The following is a 21,066-nucleotide window of genomic DNA, read 5'->3' as shown; positions in this document are numbered from 1 at the left end:
CAGAGCTCCTGTCTACCAGCGTCGGGGATTATGAATTGTGACAGCTGCATACAGTATTCCGTGCCGGGAGCCGCATGTGCCGCCAGCTTGTACAGTTTATAAATGCGAATCGCAGCGGGTCTCTGGAGAATGACCTGCTGAGATGTGCCCCTCAGCCCCTGGACTATAACTCCCATCATGGGCAGAGTCTGGGCAGAAACCTATTGGAATCAAGCAGATTAGTGCTCATTTTGTGAAGCCTTTACACATCATTGAGCAGACAGAGCCACACTCCTGCATCCACTTCATAGACAGATTGCACTGCATGATGGAAATGTACATTGGCTCACCATGATGTACATTTACATTTTGATTCGGCAAGGGGTTAATTATGGTGTGTGCTCTATATCTATAGGGAAAAAGTAAGATGGGGATTCTGTACTGTAAAAGCAATGAGGACATGGAACTCTATGTTAGAGTAGTGACCATGGTGAATTAGTTTAAACTGTACCTGTCATTTAAAAAACATGTCCCAGAAACATGTCAATAGTTTTGATCTGTCAGCATCTCGATGCTGAGGCATCCACTGATCAGCAGAACAAGTGAACATTTTTTATTGCATTTTTTGTATCTCACCATGGGGCCTGCCATCGAGCCTGAGCCGTTTTTAACACCATTTTGACAATAGACTAAATCGGTCCCATTAATATGAATAGGAATGGTGTCTGAGCATACTCGGTGTCCTTTGCAAAGGTCCTTCTACAGGAACAACTTTTGTGTGTACCTCTGTTATCTGTACACTTGGTGTCACCTTTACTGCTGTCTGAGTACACTGATGGGAAGTGATTTGTACAGGAAGTTTTAGCTTAATTTTAGACCTAATGGCCAAAATGGGAACTGCAAGATTTGAGGATTATTTTAAAATGTAGATGGAAACTTCGTAAAAATTACCCAAAATACTTCAAAAATACATTTTACTTAAAAACCTGCATAATTTTCTTAGCCTACTGTCTTGTCAGTCTTTTTTTAGCTACTAATTAACAAGTAAAGGTCTACCTATGTATGCGTATGTATGTATGTATGTATGTATGTACACTTGTATGTAAATTTTAACTGTGTGTTTTTTTAAAATGTGGTTTAATTTTTTGATATGTTTAAAGGGTAACTCATTAAAACAAAATTTTGCTATAAAATATATTTATAATGTACTTTGTTTAAAAAAAATGAAGTTTTCTATGTTTTATTTGTGCTTAAAAAAGCTCAAGAGCACATTTTCCCCATCTCATACACAGACTTTGGACTGAAGTCCAAACACAGAAAGTGCAGCCTGGAGTGCTGAGGGGGGTGTGTCCAGCCTCATCCAATCATAGCTACTCTCACACTTAACTGCCATATGCTGTTGATTGGACACTCCAGTTCAATCCAGGCTACATTTCCTGTGTTTGGGCTTTGGTCCAAAGTACGTGTTTAAGATGGGGGGGGGGGGGGGGGGAATGTGCTCTTGAGCTTTTTTAAGCACAAATAAAACATGGAAAACATTTTTTTTTTTAACAAAGTACATTAGAAGTATTTTTTTATTTACCATAAAGAGTGCAATAGCAAAAATTAGTTTTAAAGGAGTAGTCCAGTGGTGACTCAGTGGGGAAAAACTTATCCCCTATCCTAAGGATAGGGGATAAGTTGCAGATCGCGGGGGGTCCGACCGCTGGGGCCCCCTGTGATCTCCTGTACGGAGTCCCGACAGCCCGCGGGAAGGGGGCGTGTCGACCTCCGCACGAAGCGGCGGCCGACACGCCCCCTCAATACAACTCTAAAGCGCTGCCTTCGGCAATCTCCGGCTCTGCCATAGAGATGTATTGAGGGGGCGTGTCGGCCGCCGCTTCGTGCGGGGGTCGACACCCGCTATCTGGCCGGAGAGCCTGGCCCCCATACAGAGAGATTGCGGGGGGCCCCAGCGGTCGGACCCCCCGCGATCTCAAACTTATCCCCTATCCTTAGGATTGGGGATAAGTTTTTCACCACTGGACTACCCCTTTAATGAGAGTGTCCATTTAAGTTAACAAAAATCACTCTGATCACAGCTCTGGACCCCAATATCAATGCTTATTATATCCACATATTGGATTCTATTATATCTCCTACATTAATGTCACCCTGAATAATCCCTCTAGTCAAAGAATAGAATTACTTGTAGCCAAACAGGCCTCACAGCATTGTTTCCCCTGCCATGTGTCCACAGTGTGTCCAGAGAACTGCTCACATTGATGTCCACACATGTGGGTGATTTGCTTGCTAAAGTCATTCCAGGTAGTTTACTTCTTTTGCTCACATGTTAATATAAATAAAATAAAAATATTTCTCTATGTCACACTAAATTAAGTGACCTATGTGAGTGTGAATAGGTTTCAAAAAGTATGCACAACTCCGAACGTTTTTTTCATTTCATAATAATTAATTTTGTAATTTTATAATAATAATAATATATATATATATATATATATATATATTTTTTTTTTATTGGTCTACATTACCTTGTTATGTAAATGTAAGCTCCACCAAGAAGCAGAGAAATTATCACTACTGGGATGAATATTGCTAATGCCATGTTCCCGCCTTCCAAGGAAGTTTCTGCTGCTGCTTCTGCCACTGAACAAAATAAGGAATATATAATTTATTTAGGAACAGATGTGCTTAAAGGAATTTTCCAGGTTAATATGATTGATGGCCTATCCTAAGAATAAGCCCTCAAACACTGATCAATGCGGTGCAGACACCTGGAACCCCCGCCGATCAGCTTTTTTGTTGCCTGCACTACTCAGAGATTGGGGCCAGAAGCAGTTGGCTCCATTTAGTCTGTAGCTATGCCTGGTTACTGCAGCTTAGCTCCCATTCACTTGAACAGGAGATGTGCTGCACTAATGCAACACCACCACTACACAGTCAATAAAGCCAGCTGCTCCTGGCCCTATTTACTGTGTAAGGCTGGGTTCACACCACGTTTTGTACTTACGGTTCCCGTATACGGCTGGGAGGAGGGGGGCGGGGCTTAATTGCGGTGTCCGCACTCAGCCGTATAGGGGAACCATATTTAATGCATGTCTATGAGCCGACCGGAGTGAACCGGAGTGGTCGACCGTGTTTTTGCCTACGGTCGGGAAACCGCATACGGCCGAAAACGCAGCCGACTGGAGGCTGCGGTTCACTCCGGTCGGCTCATAGACATGCATTAAATATGGTTACCCTATACGGCTGAGTGCGGGCGCCGCGATTAAGCCCCGCCCTCCTCTTCCCAGCCGTATACGGGAACCTTAGTTACAAAACGTGGTGTGAACCCAGCCTAATATGGGTGCCAAAAAACTGATCGTCAGGGGTTCCAGGTGTCGGCATCCCACTGATCAGTGATTAATGGCTTATCCTCAGGATAGGCCACAAATCATATTAACCTGTTAAACCCAGTCTAACAGTCTAAACAATTGATAGAGCTGGGTTAGGGTAACAAACTGTATTCAAAGAACATTTGTCAATACCATTTTGCATTCCCCGTACTTAAAGTTTGTAAATCCTGTAAGTAAATGTGGTCACTTAAAGGGGTTATCCAGGAATAGCATATCACAGTTCATTTCTTTCAAAAAGAGCTCCATGTCTGTCTCCAGGTTGGGTGTGGTTTTACAACTTGGCTCCTTTCACTTCAATGGAACTGAGCTGCAGAATCACACCCAACCTGGAGACAGATGGGGAGTGGTTTTTGAAAGAAAGTAGCTCTGTTTTTCTATTCCTGGATTACCCCTTTAATGGTTATAAGACCACAGGGATCTTACCTAATGCCTAAAAGATCAGTCCATCCCTGTTGAAAGTACAGCTGTTGATTTGGAATGCATGTAGTGTATCTACTAAAAGCAATGTATGCAATAGTTGCCCAGTAATAATGCTCTGTTTTCCCTGAGTTGTCACTGAATACAAAAAGTAAGGGAAAAATTTGAGCTTTGAAACACATGATACAAGAGGGGACTCTAAGATTTATATTTACAGGTTTCTTTGACCCATGTGGATATGTGTGCATGTGTTGAAATGGCAAGTGGGTGTCTGTGTTTTTACAACTTTATTAGTGTCTATCCTATGGCTTATAATGATGATGTTTATTATAGTGCACTTTTGCTTAAAGGGGTACTCTGGTGAAAAACAATAGTGTTTTCAAATCAACTGGTGCCAGAAAGTTATACAGACTTTTTACTTCTATTACTAAATTACTTCTATTTAAAAATCTTAACCCTTCTAGTACTTATCAGCTGCTGTATACTCCAGAGGAAGTTGTAAAGCTCTTTACCGTCTGACCACAGTGCTCTCTGCTGACACCTCTGTCTGTGTCAAGAACCTTCAGAGTTTAAGCAAATCTCCATAGCAGACCTCTCCTGCTCTGGACAGTTCCTGACATGGACAGAGGTGTCAGCACTGTGTGCACTGTGGTCAGACTTTAGAGAACTATTAAACTTCCTCTGGAGCATACAGCAGCTGATAAGTGCTGGAAGTATTAAATTTTTTAAATAGAAGTAATTTACAAATCTGTGTAACTTTCTTTTTTTGACATTTTTTTTCCACTGGAGTACCCTTTTAAGATGTGCATCCAAAAATGTGACCATAGAGTATTGATGCAAAGTAAACCAAGTAATAGTAAGAATAGTAGGGCAATTGAATCATACAGCATGAGTCACATACATTTGAAGAATACCTAGCCTGCCTGGTCTAAGTATTAAACAGGATTAAAGGGGTACTCCGCTGCCCTGTGTCGGAAGCTCCGTTCCCCAGCGTCCAAAAGTTTATTGTTCCAGACGCTGTGTGCGGCTTCCGTGTTCAGGGCTGCCCCTCGTGACGTCACGCCCGCCCCCTTCGTGATGTCACGCCCGCCCCCGCTGAAGGGGCGGGCGTAACGTCACGAAGGGGGCAGTTGCGACATCACGAGGGGCAGCCCTGAACACGGAAGCCCGCACACAGCGTCCGGAACAGTAAACTTCCGGACGCTGGGGAGCGGAGCTTCCTACACAGGGCAGTGAAGTACCCCTTTAATATCTCCCTCATTATCTTTAGTTTTTCCCATAAAATGTCACTTACCTTGTAATGCGTGTTCAAATCTGTCTTGTGTTGCTGTAAAGAAAAGAAAATGAAAACAATATTATGTTATGCAATGGAAAGAATACTTATTCCTGCAGCTCCATAATAAAACAAACAATACACATAAAAAAAGAGATAGGAGTATAGATTGCACTATATATGAGGGCACTCATATAAATGGCAACGTTCATAAAGAAAATCTGGTACTAAGTATAGAGACTCTCTAGTCTTGGCATAGATATGGGGGCATGGTAAGTATGTAAGTGTGGGGCTTATGTACTGAACATTTTGAAGGCAACCTTTCTTAAAGGTGATGCAAACCTTTGAACTGATTTTTTATTCATTGTTGATTTCTTTCCTGAATGCAAGATGAAACAAGTTTCTAAACAGTGTTTATAAGAATTTGCCTACCGTTTAGCTGCTGTTTGGAGAAAGATAGGTCCATCATACTTTGATGGACTTTCTTTTCTCTTACTATTAGAGATAACAGCAAGGGGAGGTTACACACCAGCTCAGATAGTGGATAGGGGGTAGAGAGTCCCTGGAGGACAGCTCACACATAGGCTAAAAGGAGAGGGGAGGACAGATACAAACAGAGGCATAGCTTGTAGCTTCTGGGCCCTGATGCAAGATCTGCAACAGGGCCCCAAATGCCAATAATAATACCGGTCTCTTATGGAGAATATGTGCTTTGGGGCCCCAGAGCGATTGCTCCCTCTGCTACCTCTATAGCTACACCCCTGGATACAAGGCAGTTTGCAGAAATTAGAACTCATAAAGCACACTGTAGAGACAAAAGTTTTTTTTTTTTCAATTAAATAGAGATCTAAAGATTTTTTTTTTGCGCCATAATAAATACAATGCAAGAATAGAAAAAAAATCCACCTTACACCTAAATTACAACAGTGGCTCACTCTATTAGAAAGGGTTAAGAAATTAGAAAAAGAAATATCACAGAAAAACTGTAAAAAAAAAATAAATAATGATCTGTGAAGAAACTGTTTTTTGCAAGAATAGAAAAAAAATCCAAAAGGTGTTCATGGCCTACATTCCTAAAGAAGAGGCTACTATTGTTTAATCTTTACAAAATGTTGAGTCATTTTTGGTTTTCCTGTTTTACAGCTCTCAGCTTTATCCTGTCCTTGATGTACATAGCTGCTTTTAAAACTCTCTTCCTTAGTCTTGGAAACAGTCATACCTCATGCACTACACGTATGTACCAAGATAAAAAGATTCTTTTTAAAATTAGGTTTGAAAGGGAAGAAAACAGAAATCACCCCGAAGTTCAAAACTAGTACATGATAATTACCATGAAGTATTTTTTGTAGCTTTAAAATATTTTTTTTCTTAAATTTTTTACATATTCATTGTAAATAGGGTATTATTTGCCTTGACTATACTACCCATAAAGCTCAAGTGCAAGAATAATTGTCCCCTTATATTAAAGGAGTTAAAAACTTATATAGAGCAGAAATGTGAATAGTGTCAAATCGCGGGGGATTCAATAGCTGGAACCCCCCTCCTGATCTCTTGCCTGGCTCCCCAGCTCTCCCCATGAATGAAGTGTGTTGATCACGGCATAAAGCGGTGGCCAACACAGCCCTTCCATGCATCTCTATGAACCGAAGATACAGCATTCATGTATCTCCGGCTCTCCCATAGAGATGCAATGAGAGGGGTGTCACCAACGCTTTGTGCCGCCAGACCCCCCTCCCCCAAATGTGACACTTATCCCCCTAGGGGTAAGTTTTTGTAGACTGGATAACTTCTTAATGAAATAAAATCACCTTTCTGTTTTAGCAGTCAGTTGGGTTTTTATTATTCAGCTTACCTTTACCATATTTTTTGGGCACTGTCCTTGTGACTGATTTACATTTATGAATTATTGAAGATCATGTAATGAGGGAATTTTCAACATCTTCTAAAGATTGGTATTTCTTCTTTTTTTTTTTTTTTTTTATAACATAATAGACTTGTGGTCAATTTTTGGTCTCCACTATTTGCTAAATGAAGCCAAAAATTACAAACAATGGTTTTCTCAGAACCAATAAATCAACCAGAACTACAAACCGCAAATGAAGAATAAGGTTCTGTGCAAAGAAGTAAATGCATGTTTCTGGCTGTCGAATTGAGGAGATCGTATAACATTGTGGGCGTCATTTATCAAAGTGTTACTGATTAATGAGGTTGTTCTGGCTGCAGGTTTAGTCTATTTGAATGGGAGCTACGGAGAGAACAGCCACATTACGCGATAATGGAGTTTGATGACTTGTAACTCCTCCTATAGCTCTATATAAATACTCAATAAAGAACTCAGCAGGGTCAATTACGCTGAAACTCTGATGCTAAAAGATGTCTCTCTTGTATTCCGTTAGTCCTTGTTCATGAGAGATTATGTAAGGGATAATTATCCTTTCCTTGCTAAATATAATCGCCCATAATATAACCATCTCTCAGTATTATTTCTTTCCTTAGAGGTAATAAATACAATTTAAATTCTTGTTAACATAGTTACAAGTACAAAAGACATTTAAGTAGAATTTTCTCTAACATTTTCGCTAACTTGTTATAATGAAATAACAATTTGAGTATAATAACGCAATGGCTGATTCTGAAGCTTATATTAAACCAGATGCTTCACACTATGTTATCCAAAGCAGCTATTGCCGGGTAACAAGTTACTTTAACACAGACATCTGTTTAGCGAAACCTGGCAGAATCTCTCTTTTCAGCTCTACTGGGTGACATGAAATGCGTTGGGTGTTGAAGATACCATCTGCTCACAAAGGCCATTGTAGTATAGACAATAATTTCTTTTTAAGGCCACTTAAACTTAAAACTATCAAGTAGTAAATGACTAAGATGAGCTGACTGTTCTAATTCCAAGAGGATGGCTCAATAAGTCTTTAAAAATGTCTTTCCTTCATAGCTCTTTGACACAATGGCCCAGATTTACCAAACTGTGTGAGAGAAATTATAGAGTGATTTTCCCACAGCAACCAATCACCACTCAGCTTTCACTTTACCAGAGCTTATTAGCTGAGCTTTGATTGGCTGCTGTGGGAAAATCACACTATTTTTTCTCTCACACAGTTTGATAAATCTGGGCCTACATATTTTATAGGATTGGTCTAAAAATGGGTAGAGAAAGGCAACTACTACCGTGATACTGAAAGGACATGTTAAAATATCCCCGAGTTTGCATGATAGTTTTTAAGCGTATTCTGTTCTCCTTTATATGTAAGAATAGACATATTATATATACCTTTGCATACTGGAAGTGGTCCACTCCATTGGGATGGCTGACCTAGGATACATTTAATTGTGACTTCTCCCATTAATTCATACCCTTCATAGCACATAAATGTGAGGGACTCTCTAGGGAGATAGAGCCTTTTGTAGAGTATTTGGTAGCCATTTTCCGGTAGGCCAGGGTTATCACAGGCAAGAGACTCTTCAGCTGTAATGACATGCAGAAAACATGAATCCTAGACATAAGTATAACAAGCCGATAATATTTGTGTCTGTGATGCTGAGCACAATTTTATTTTTGGTCAAGCTTGGTCTTTCAGATTGTCTCTAACTGAAATAAATCTTATGATAAACTATTTGGGTACTACAAATGACAATGAATGGTCGCTAGTTTTAGCCGACAAACAATTTCCTTTTTTTTTTTAAATGTTTTCTGTGATCGAGGTTCTATAAGTTTTCCCCTATTATTGGGGCACTAACAAACCAACATAAAGTAAAGGCAGGTAATTGTCTAGAATGTCATTGTATGCAGTGTAAGGAACTAAGGAGCCCAAACCATGAATACAGCATCAGACCATTCCTAACTATTCTCTTTACAAAGATTCTATTCTCTTTTCCAAATTTTACATTTGGCACTATACTTCCACAAAACCAAAGTTCATTTGAGTTTGCCAGATGCTGTTTCAGCTATACAGTCAATTATATTGTATTAATATTTGTACTATTATTGTAAATAATAGTGTAAAATATCCAATTCCCATTTATCAATACTTTATTTTTTAATTAAAACTCCATATATTGTTTATCTTCTTGATTCTTGGATGATGCAACATTTTTTTCCTGGAATAACCTATTCTAACAATAGATTTTAGCAAAATTCTTTCACATCTAGTATTTCACAACTGCTGTATTAAGTGATGCAGAAAATTACAAGGACAAAAGGAAAAGTTTGATTTGTTGGCTTTTTGACACGTACACTGTCTATAATCATATGGGTGTTTCCTTTTATTGATTCTTTGACTATCTCTTTGATGCAGCAAACATATTGTGACAGCCACAATCAATGCATTCAATAGATCTGCTGATATGACGGAGGAAGAATGCTGGGGAGTCACCTCTAAGCAAAGTAACAATGCATTTTCTTCTCACATTGCTCGTGGCTATACACTTTAGCTTTGTACTTAGGCTGAGAAAGACAAGGCAGGCACCAAAGCTGGGATATCAGGGGTTAAGGACACGGTGTGGAGCGTGGAACAGCGCAGAGGTGATGTATACATGTACTTCAGGGGGTGCCAATCAAAAGTTCAGAGCTTGTAAATGCAGTTTGCAAGTAGAAAAGAAGTAGATTGCACTCACCCACTAGTGAAGTTAAAACGTCTTCTTTATTGGAACACCGTTAAAACATGCTGAAGGGAGGGGTAGAGAGATGCGGTCAGCGTGAGCTGACCCTATCTCTCTACCCCTCCCTTCAGCATGTTTTAACGATGTTCCAATAAAGAAGACGTTTTAACTTCACTAGTGGGTGAGTGCAATCTAATTCTTTTCTACTTGCAAACTACACTTTAGCTTTGTATTTGACAATAGATAACATTGAGAGCTTTATATATTTAAGAGTATGAAGGCATTATATGTTTGGAATAGTTTTAGTTAAATTACACACATACTAAGATATAACTTATAAACCTTGTAATGCTAAAGTAGTAATATCTATTATAATTACAGTTTCTTCTCTAACTACAGAACTTCTCCGTCAATAATATTAAAATATTCGATGAAATGACATTCCAGTTTGTATTGACAACCAGCCATCTTCCTAGGCCCTGTGTTGAACGTGGCCATAATAATTTATGGGATATCTGGTAGAGGCACTTGCTTGTTGTATCCACGCTACATCTAGGCCTCACTGTCAGACAGTTACAGGTCAAGTATAGTGGCATTTATCTATTTAACTCCTCAACATAGAAATATAGAATGTGTCGGCAGATAAGAACCATTTGGCCCATCTAGTCTGCCCAATATTCTGAATGAATGGAAGGGTATGGGCAACATGATGGATCAGTGGTTACCACTGTTGCCTTTCAGAGGTCCAGGGTTTGCAGTCATCCATCACAAATATTTGCATGGAGTTTGTATGTTCTCCCTGTTGTTGTGTAATTTTCTTCCATGGTCTCTGATTTCCTCCCACACCCTAATAATACACTGATAAGATGGCTTCTTATGAAATTGACAAAGACAAAGAAACTTGACTTGAAGGCCCTTTGGAAGCAGGGACTAAATTGAATGGTGAATAAATAAAAGAGGAAGAAGCCTGATTTTTTTTTTTTTTATAAAGTCTAACATTGTTATAGAGGATGTGAAGTCATGAATGGAAAACTATTTATGATAAATAGCAATCAAACAGCTGTTTTGTATTAAATATGTGTGAGATCAAGAGTTAAAGGGGTTATCTAGGAAAAATACTTTTTTTTATATATATCAACTGGCTCCAGAAATCTTAATCCTTTTAGTACTTATGAGCTACTGAAGTTGAGTTGTTCTTTTCTGTCTAAGTGCTCTCTGATGACACGTGTCTCGGGAACCGCCCAGTATAGAAGCAAATCCCCCATAGCAAACCTCTTCTACTCTGTGCAGTTCTCGAGACAAGCAGAGATGTCAGCAGAGAGCACTGTTGCCAGACAGAAAAGAACATCTCAACTTATAATTATTGAAAGGATTAAGATTTTTTTATGGAAGTAATTTACAAATCTGTTTAACTTTCTGGAGCCAGTTGATATAAGAAAAAAAGTTTTTTTCCTGGAATACCCCTTTAACCTGCTCAAAAATGTTTTTATGCAAGTGTCACCTTTTCCCTTAGTTGTAGCTAGACTCTCTTTCACTTGTTTTAGTGTGTAGTTTACGGAATGTGTCATCAGAAAAAATGTGTCATCAGAAGATGACTTAAAAGGGGTTATCCAGGAAAAAATTTTTTTTATACATCAACTAGCTCCAGAAAGTTAAACAGATTTGTAAATTACTTCTATTAAAAAATCTTAATCCTTTCAGTACTTATGAGCTGCTGAAGTTGAGTTATTTTCTGTCTAAGTGCTCTCTGATGACACCAGTCTCGGGAACTGTCCAGGGTAGAAGCAAATGCCCATAGCAAACCTCTTCTACTCTGTGCAGTTCCCAAGACAAGCAGAGAATTCAGCAGATAGCACTGTTGCCAGACAGAAAAAAACAACTCAACTTCAGCAGCTGATAATTATTGTAAGGATTAAGATTTTTTTAATAGAAGTAATATACAAATCTGTTTAGCTTTCTGGAGCCAGTTGATAAAAAAAAAAAAAAAAGTTTTCCCCTGGAATAAACCAATTCTGAAATCTTACAATTTTTACTCTGGAACCTTAACTTAAAAATAAGCTAACACTTTCTGCTCCTTAATAATAATTAATAATAATTTTAATTATATAGCGCCTACAGATTCCCCAGCGCAGCGTTCCTTCCTGTACAGATTACTTTTTAGCAGTGTCCTCTTTATCATCACAGACAGGATTACAGTAAAAGGTAACACCAGTATATGGGTAAGATGAGATCAGGCCATCCACAATAGGTAATGGCCAGAGCTCAGGCTCTTCATGCACAATGACCACTGCACAGGTCACAGAGCATACCTCTCCCATAGAAGGTAATAGGTTCTGCTCCAGTCTATTGTTCCCTGTAGACGTGTGTGCTTTGTTAACTACTGTCTAAACTCAATGTATTTAATGATGCATGTCATGAGATTACCAGTTTTTCACTACAACATGAGGTCAAGGCTGTCTTTTACGCAGGGAAAAAGGGGCAGTGGCCCCTAGTCCAGTCGTTCCTGTGGGCCACAAGCAGTTCCTTGATGTCACTACATTGCCTGACCAAAACTTCTTTGTTCTGTGGAGAAGCGATGGATAGACTTCAGAGGAGGCGCTAAGATGATAATATGTTGAGCACCAGAGTAACCCTTTAAGTGCTTGCTCACACACCTTTGCAATGTCATATGATTAAGAAAGATACACACATTGAATTATTATATGATATGGTAGAGTTCTACACATGTTTTAAATGAAATCATCATTCTCATCATAATACAAACTTTTCTCAGAATTGCCATTCTGAGAAAAGTAACATTTTCTTCGTATTTGCAGAAATTGACAAAATACAGATCTGAAAGGCTAATTTGTAAAGCCGTGAGTAATGGAGTTTTCACCTAAGAAAATTAAGCTCCTTGAAAGTAAGTAATTTATTTCCTGTGACAGTTGCTTGATACTCTTAACTGTTAGAGTAACTTGTTTTACGTAACAAAAATCTACAGTGTACACAATTGTAGATCATAAAGGGGTACTCCGCCCACAGAGATCTTACCCCTATCCAAAGGATAGGGGATAAGATGTCTGATAGTGGGGGTCCCACTGCTGGGACCCCGCAATCTCTGCTGTGGCACCGCAGTCATCAGGTGCACGGAGCGAACTTCTGATAACTAGCGATGCGGCGCTGATGTCACGGGCACGCCCCTAGTGACATCACACCCTCCCTCTCAATGCAAGTCCAGGGGAGGGGGCAAATTCTTGTTTAATTTTTGAATCCTCCCAGTTCACTGCCCCATCATGATAATCCACCCCCAGCCTTTATTTTTATTATTTTTTAGTTTTCTACCTTGATATTGCTCTGTATTTCCTGCTCAGACTCAGTCAGATTCACAGACTGGTAAGGGGCGTTAGCCAGCAAGTGTGACATCATCTGAAGCCATACAGGGGAGATCTTGCTCACTCTGCTACACACAGCCCAGAGTAGTTCAGTGTGAAATGAGCTATGATTGGCTAAGGCTGCACCCCCCCCCCCAGCACTCCTGACTGCATTTCCTGATTTTGAACTTCTGCCAGGTCAGCAGGAGTCCAAAGTCTGTGCAAGAGATTGTGGGAAATGTGCTCTGAAAAAGTAGGGAGACACCTAGTGGCAGCTTTTTTAAACATAAATAAAACAGAAAACATCATGTTTTTTCTTAAACAAAGTACATTAGAAAGATTGTTTATTTACCATAAGGAGTGCAATAGCAAAAATTAGTTTTAAAGACAGTGCCCATTTATAGAAATGTGTCACCTCGATTTTTTCCTAATTAGAGACATATGCTTTATTATGGGGGCTTCCATCTTGCCTAAGCTGTTTTTTTGTTTTTTTTTACAGCATTTATTGATATGCCTTATGGTAGGATCTATGAAAATAGCCAACAGTAGACTAAGCTGTCTCATTTAAATGAATGGGAAAGTGTGTGAGAAAGCTTGGTGAACTTTTCAGAGGTCATTGTACAAGCAGGGAGTTGCTGATCTCTGCTGTGAATGGTAGTGGAACCAATGTTATGTCTCTATACTGTTGTAAACTTTCACTTTACTCCTGTCTGTTCAGAGGAGCAAGGCATTACTGGGAAATGATCTGTACAGAACAGGAAGTCTCATCTTAGTTGCTGGAATGGAAACTGCAACATTTAAGGATTATTATAAAATTAAAATTATAATAATTAAAACTTTGAAAAAAACGTCACCCAAGATGTTTCAAACAATAGGTCATTTTCTGCTTACACATTCTCTTTAAGTATCACAATACCTAAATTAGCATTAAAGGGGTATTCCGGGCAAAAACTTTTTATCCCCTATCCAAAGGATAGGGGATAAGATGTCTGATCACAGGGGGCCTGCCGCTGGGACTCCCATAGAATGCGGGTGCTGTGTCTTCAGTTTCGGAAACCTCCGGGTTTCCGGGACTGGGGACATGATGTCACACCACGCCCCCTCCATTCATGTCTATGGGAGGGGGCGTGATCACTGCCACGCCCCCTCCCATAGACATTACTGGAGGGGGCTTGGCGTGACGTGACATCATGTACCCGGTCCCGGAAACCCGGAGGTTTCTGAAACTGGAGACGCAGCTCCCACATAGGATGCGGGTGCTGCAGTGAGATCGCGGAGGGGGGGGGATAAAAAGTTTTTGCACGGAATACCCCTTTAAACTTCACATATGCCCACATTCAGTGTTTTTATATAGTCCATATTTTTATTACTTACAAACACAGTGTGGGATTCTTGAAGTCCAGATGGGAGTCCCTGTCTCCCGACTGTAGCATGTAAGAAGAGAACTTCCTTCAAGAACAAAGCCTGTGTTGCATGTATACTGGATTGTGGTTCCCACCAATAGGACTGGATCTGAAATAAGACGTGTGGACTGTTCCACCTCTCCAGGATCTGTGCAGTACATGACTTCAACACAAAGAGAAAGATGAATTCTGATTAATATACCTCCAAAAAAATGATATATATATATATCTATATGTAGATTGGGAAAGGGAAAAATACAAAAAGATATGATAGGAAATGAAATAAATGCTAACTAATGGGTGTATCTGGATATATGTGAACTAAAACGTACACAAAACTTATAAATAGAATGAGATTTATTTGTATCAAAATAATATTATTGCAAACAATATAAATTATAAAAAAATTTCCCTGAGATGGACTGTAAGGTTTATGTGAAAGTAATGTGTAGTATGCGGTCCCATCAGGACCTTGAAGCCACTCTTGTGGTTACTACAAGTATCATATTTAAAAAGTTTGGTAAGCCAAGTGACATATGAACACTTGGCACTGCCCTCGGTTGTAGATCTCAACCTTCATTAAGTGTTAGTCCTTAAATGAGCCTAAAATTGATCCTGACCTAAAACATTAGAACTTAAATGTAGATCCATACCTAACCTAATTCTACTTAGAAATGAATTTCTCAAATGGGATACACTACCAAAGGGATACATTGTAACATGAAGAAGAACTTTGTTTTGGAGAAAAATAAGATATATTTTTCTTCTGTACTGCACAAAAGTCCTGATTTTGTCTCAATTACTAAAGGTCTTAATGCAGCTTTGAAGGGTAGATATATCCTGACATTAAAGAAAGTTTCAACATAGGATACAATAGATGTACAACACAATGTAATATTTGTCAGTGGCAAACTGAATATATCCAGAAACAAGATGTAAGAATCACAGATCAATATTATTTTTAATCTTTTTATTTTATCATCTTTATACAAGTAACTAAAAAACAACGACTTTTATCATTCACATTCTTATGAACAAAGATATAAGAACAAGTTTAAAGTAGGAGGCACTTTGACAGGCACAATTACAAAGAGTTCAATAAAGAATTTGTAATTCATCACAAAGGTCACATGATGTATCACAGCACGAATTATAATCTATTGATGGAGTTGTCGGACAAGTCAAGATTTTCTTGATCTTGCCAATCCAACCAGTGTTGTTAATGATGATGTCTTCAGAAAAATTCCAAGTTAGTAGGTCTTACTTGTGGACATTCAGAGCTCAGTTATTAGATTTCCAGTTCATTGTTTTCATCCATTACATAGATGAGAGTATTTTTTATTTTTATCACATTGAAGATGATATTATGGAAAAAGCAAAGCATCCATAGCTGATGATGAAATGTCGATCCTCGTAAATCATATCATGGCTAGATGTGGACAGTCACTTTTATACTAAGAAGGCTAAGGTGATTAAAGAATGGTCAAGTGAGAACTCAATACCCAAAAAAGTCATACAAGAAAATAGGCAAATCACAAAAGACATAGTTTAGGAAGTCTATAGATTTAGAATATTAGAAGTTGTCTGTTATTGTATATTCGTCAGTGAAACTATATGCCACAATGAACAATGAATGCATCAGATGTGTTCCAGACATGTCAATCAGGCAAGTCATAAAACTACAGATGGTGGGGTTCTAAGGCTTGATTTAAGTTTGCGATGTGCATTTGGTAAATATCAGTCCCGTAGATTTTCATTCGCCAAGCATATGCAAATAAAGTGTCCTTTTGGCATAATTAACTAGTTTAAGTCACTGTAAAGTATAGTCAACTATGCTCTTTATTCCAAGAGGATAAAAAACAATTGGCCGGATTGTTCTTAAATGCAGTATGACCAGAGTGTGATCCTGACAACAAGAGGCTCCCAATCGATTTTCTTGTTTAAGAGTTGGACTTTTCACTATTGATACAAGCTGGACCCCACCATTAACACATAACATGACATGTCTGATCAACATGTCACACAATAAATTAACTGTAAAACCTCCCCCATTGACATGAAGTACTGCAGTAAGGCCCATCAATAGTATTGGACATAATAGTGGGTATAAGGCAACCAGTTACACTTTGCATTTTGTGGACAGAAATCTACTGTCATTTTTTTAAAGGGTGCCACTACCAAAATGGACTAGTCATACTATTCTTACTCTAGGGTGCCTCTCACCTGAGCCAGACAGCAAGTTCAAGGCATAAAATTCTGCCATCCTAAAATTAAAGGGGGTACTATATAGGATAGCCGGACTTGCAATACAAGTCTAGGGACATCTGACAATTCCATATACAACTTGCTTTAGCATCGGAGAACGGAGTAGACAGGATTTTATGCATGGATCCTGCCACCTTGCTGAAATGAGAGTTACCCATTATTTAAAAGAAACAATTCCTCTTTTAATACTAAGTATATTATTGTTTAGTTTAAAAAATAATGTATTCCATAGGATATTGAGTCTCCATCATATTTTATATTGTTGTAACAATGCTGTAGGTTTCAGTATAAATGTCAAAGTTGTCTGGAGAAAATGTTGGTTAAAAAATATTTAAGGCTTTGCATAACCTTTATGCCAAGATCTCAAGAAGTTTCCCACATCTCATATTTCTGGTAAGTGTTCGAATGCATGAGCTAAAGTGTATAAGGCCATTTTCTGTTTAAGTACAGATTACATCTACATAAAAAAAAGTGAAATAATTTTGATATGCCTTACATTCCTTATCTTGCACTAGTGCTGAGTTACAGAATGTTTTACAGCCCAGAGCTGACCTCAGGATTTTCTTGATAATAGAAGCATGGATAATTCTTTTTAGACAGCTTTGCAGAACAACTGCAATGTAAAGACCTTTAGTTCATTGCATTCTTGGGAGCCTAGTTTAGTTTTTGTAGAACTCATATACAATGTCTGGTGTGACAACTATAATTCTTAAGAAGCAGATCACCAGGACATGTTTCATACACTGAACAAGCAGGACACATGGGAGAACTGAGCTTGGGAAGATTCTGTTTAAACCAGCGGAATTTCAATTACATCTATGGATGAAAATGGGTATAGCATAATACCTTTGGCCCCTGGGAAAAAAAAGGTTTGCTTTGTTTCTTCACTATCTTGCCTCAAAAGTAAATGATCAACACAAGCTCTGTACAAACAACGAAGAAGCAGGAAACTTAGAAAACTGAGCTAGGAAGTTTGCAAAATTTAAAATACATATATAGATGAAAATAGCCGATAATATTTTGGTACCTAGAGAAAAAGGTTTACTTGCTTAAAGGGTACTCCGGCGCTAAGACATCTTAGGGGATAAGATGCCTGATCGCGGGGGTCCCGCCACTGGGGACCCCCGTGATCTTCCACGGCGAATCCCATTAGAATCAGCCCTCGGAGCGTGCTCGCTCCTGATCTGATTACTGGCGATCACGGGGACGGAGCATAGTGACGTCACGGCTCCTCCCCGTGTGATGTCACGCTCCGCCCCCTCAATGCAAGCCTATGGAGGGGGCATGAAAGATGATGGGGGTCCCCAGCGGCGGGACCTCCGCGATCAGGCATCTTATCCCCTATCCTTTGGATAGGGGATAAGATGTCTTAGCGCTGGAGTACCCCTTTAATGGGATCTGGTTACAGGACTGGGCAAGAAGCATGATATGCCCCTAGACATCATCATATAGTGCCCTGGTGCATCCCAGAAGTAAGGGCCTGGTTTTCACCTGCACCCCCTATAGTTAGGTCATTGAAGGATGGCACATTCAAAATTAGAAGAGATACTGAACGTCAGTCTCTGAGCTGTAGGTTATTACTAAATGTGAACAAACTGTTGAATTGTTCTCAAAGGGGAATGTACTCTTTACAAATAAAGGAGTTATGACATGTATAATGCAGTCAAGTAAGTCAGATAATAAATGAGATGTTGTAATTGAGTTATTCATTGTTCAGTACAGGGTTACCGTCTGTGCATCAAGAATAATAACCAGATTCACCTGAAACATACATTGCCCTGCAGTTTTTCCATATACCAGGAGTCATTTTAACAATATTGTTAATAAACTTACAATGAATATGAGTTACGTAACCACCATATCATTTGACGACTTTTAACCTCTATATTCACCATCTGTGAATGATCTCCTGCTTTGCACCAAGCCCCATTCATATTTCTTCCTTTACACTTCTATTCTTCATCAGTTCATTACATAAAGGTACATTTCATATTAGGCTTTCATTACTTCTTCACCCCAAAGGACTGACAATGTACGTGTATTGTAAGAACAGAATATATATATATAATGAACAATCAATTCCGGTCACTACATCAAACAGGTCATATACATATTTGAATGACCACTTTCATTGTAAAAAGGGTTCTATGATAAATGGCATTGTACAAAAAAGTGAAGGCTTTGGGTGACCTTAAGACTTTTCGTTTTGGTCATTTCCTGCATAAAGTATGTATCCTATTTTTGTGTATAAAGTAGACATATCAGTGGAAGAGGAAGTCAATAAGTCACTAAATGTTGTGTTCTTTCCTAGTTTGTGTCCCTGGCATAATACTGCATGATGAAGGGTACATTAACCCAAAAAGTAATAGAGCCTTATTTATGTTATTGTGTACTATATCCACATACAGATATATTAACTCAGTACTGCCACAATATGGCATATAATGTGTCTATTAACTCTTTTCTGTAAATCAAAAGCCTCTAAACTTTCTAGCTTTGGAATTACCTTCAAGTGTAACAGGTAGATTTGGGGACCTTTAGGTTTTAATAATACAAATATATCTCAAATAAAACTAATGTTGAATGTTTTAACCATTTGCCACCAATTGCTTAGAAGAACAGACTGATCTACTGTAGATATTAGTTTGGTATATGCATATTATTCTGGGGGACAGTCCAGGGTGTCCTGGCCATAATGCTATGCTCCTGTTATAGCAAACTAACTCAGGAGCCGAATTCCAATAATACCCTTCTTAGCCTTGTTTCAGTTCCAAGATTCTGATAAAGTTTTAGTAATGCTATGTCATAAACTGGGGCACTATATTACCTTCAGCTACCAATATCTCCTGAACCACATGCAGGACTCATGCTTGGGGAGCGAGCACTGCCTTAAGCCAACATTTCAATAACTTTAGATATCAGCAGTTACAATTATGGTTCCCGCTTATCAGGACAGTATTTAAATATAAACAGTGGACACACTTCCTCCAGTTTTAATTCAAAACCTTCTTTCCCTGCAATAAATGTAATGTATTGAGTACAGCTTTGTGTTGCTCATGAAACTCAGTGAAGCTAACTAAAATATAATTGTTACATGTCATGTTATCAAATAATACTTTAGTGCATCATTGCTTCTTCCCACATCTGCCTATCTTCCAGTTCAGTAAATGTAACATTCATTTTTGTCGTTTTATTTGGACCCCCCAACCCCTCCTTCCACCCATTACCTTTACAAATACATACTCAAGACAAGCACAACAGCAATGGCATTTTTAAGGTAAACATTCCGAAAAAAGGAACCTGATGTCTTAAGATGAACATCAATTGCAGACGATTCAAGAAGGCCATGGAATAATCTAGAATGGAGTAATAAAACTGTTTGTGTCTTACTTTTTTCACAAAAGGGGGGGTCGCTGCTCCAGCTTAGATCCCACTGGCAGGTTAAGGTTTCACTTCCCACAATGTCATATCCTGGGTCACACTGGTAAGTAATTTTTGCTCCTCTGACAAGATCTGTGTGAGATGTTGTTTTCCATCCATTTTGAATTTCAGGAAGGTCTGAACACGAATCGTTTCTTGACACTTCTAAAATACATGGTAAATAATTGTGTTGGTTCTCTGACATCTATTTCATTAAGTCATATGAGCAAACTTTTTTTTTAAACTTGTCTGTTTCCATGTACAACTAGAGCATGGGGGAAATACAGTGAGCTAATATCTGTGTCATTGGTGGTTCAGTCAATCCAGGCAGTAAGTATTATTGTGAGACTAGATGAAAGTAATTCAAGGACAAGTAGCTGGCATTCGTTGGGAGGCATATGGCTGGTATTGTTACATGTTATTTTATAATGTGAAGATGTGGCTGGTACTGTTATGCGGATTGAGGCTGGAACTATTAATAATAATGTTTATTTTTATATATAGCATCAACATATTCTGCAGTACTTTACAACAAAGAGGGTAAATGTACAAAGTTAGAGGTTACATAATTTACAAAAACATTGCTTGTTTTATAGCAGGTATGACAGATTAGTTACAATACAATTCACAAAATGTGGACAGGTGTGTTGCTCTTTCTTAAAATAAGGAGCCATGTTTTTTTTTACATTTTAAAGGGTATTCCAGCATAACAGAATTTTGTATATGTTGCAGGAGGATGGTAACATTAAATAAGTTAGTTAAATAAGTCATAAATACCTATCCTGGTTCCTCACAACTCCCGCTCTGGCTGCTTCCGCTCTCTCATTGTTCGTTGTCTACTCAGCATGACCTGCCTGCTCAGCCAATAACTGAGACGGGACACTGCTGGATACTGGAATACCTCTTTAGGTGTGTACGTTTTGAAAAGTCCATGTTTCACGTATCAC

General features: G+C 38.7%; 1 protein-coding gene across 1 annotated transcript in view; it reads right to left on the bottom strand.

Moving 5' to 3' along the window:
- SEZ6L (seizure related 6 homolog like) overlaps positions 1-21,066 on the bottom strand; it is a 447,519-nt gene that overhangs the window by 25,219 nt on the left and 401,234 nt on the right. Inside the window, exons 12-16 of the mRNA XM_056529133.1 lie at positions 20,090-20,284; positions 14,406-14,597; positions 8,351-8,545; positions 5,086-5,118; positions 2,511-2,625 (exon numbers count right to left, since the gene is read on the bottom strand). Of these exons, the coding sequence (XP_056385108.1) occupies positions 2,511-2,625; positions 5,086-5,118; positions 8,351-8,545; positions 14,406-14,597; positions 20,090-20,284 (730 nt within the window). The remainder of the gene's footprint in view (positions 1-2,510; positions 2,626-5,085; positions 5,119-8,350; positions 8,546-14,405; positions 14,598-20,089; positions 20,285-21,066) is intronic.

The sequence above is a fragment of the Hyla sarda genome, chromosome 1 (genome assembly GCF_029499605.1).
Source record: "Hyla sarda isolate aHylSar1 chromosome 1, aHylSar1.hap1, whole genome shotgun sequence".
NCBI lineage: Eukaryota > Metazoa > Chordata > Amphibia > Anura > Hylidae > Hyla > Hyla sarda.
This window is presented reverse-complemented; position numbering and strand designations above follow the sequence as displayed.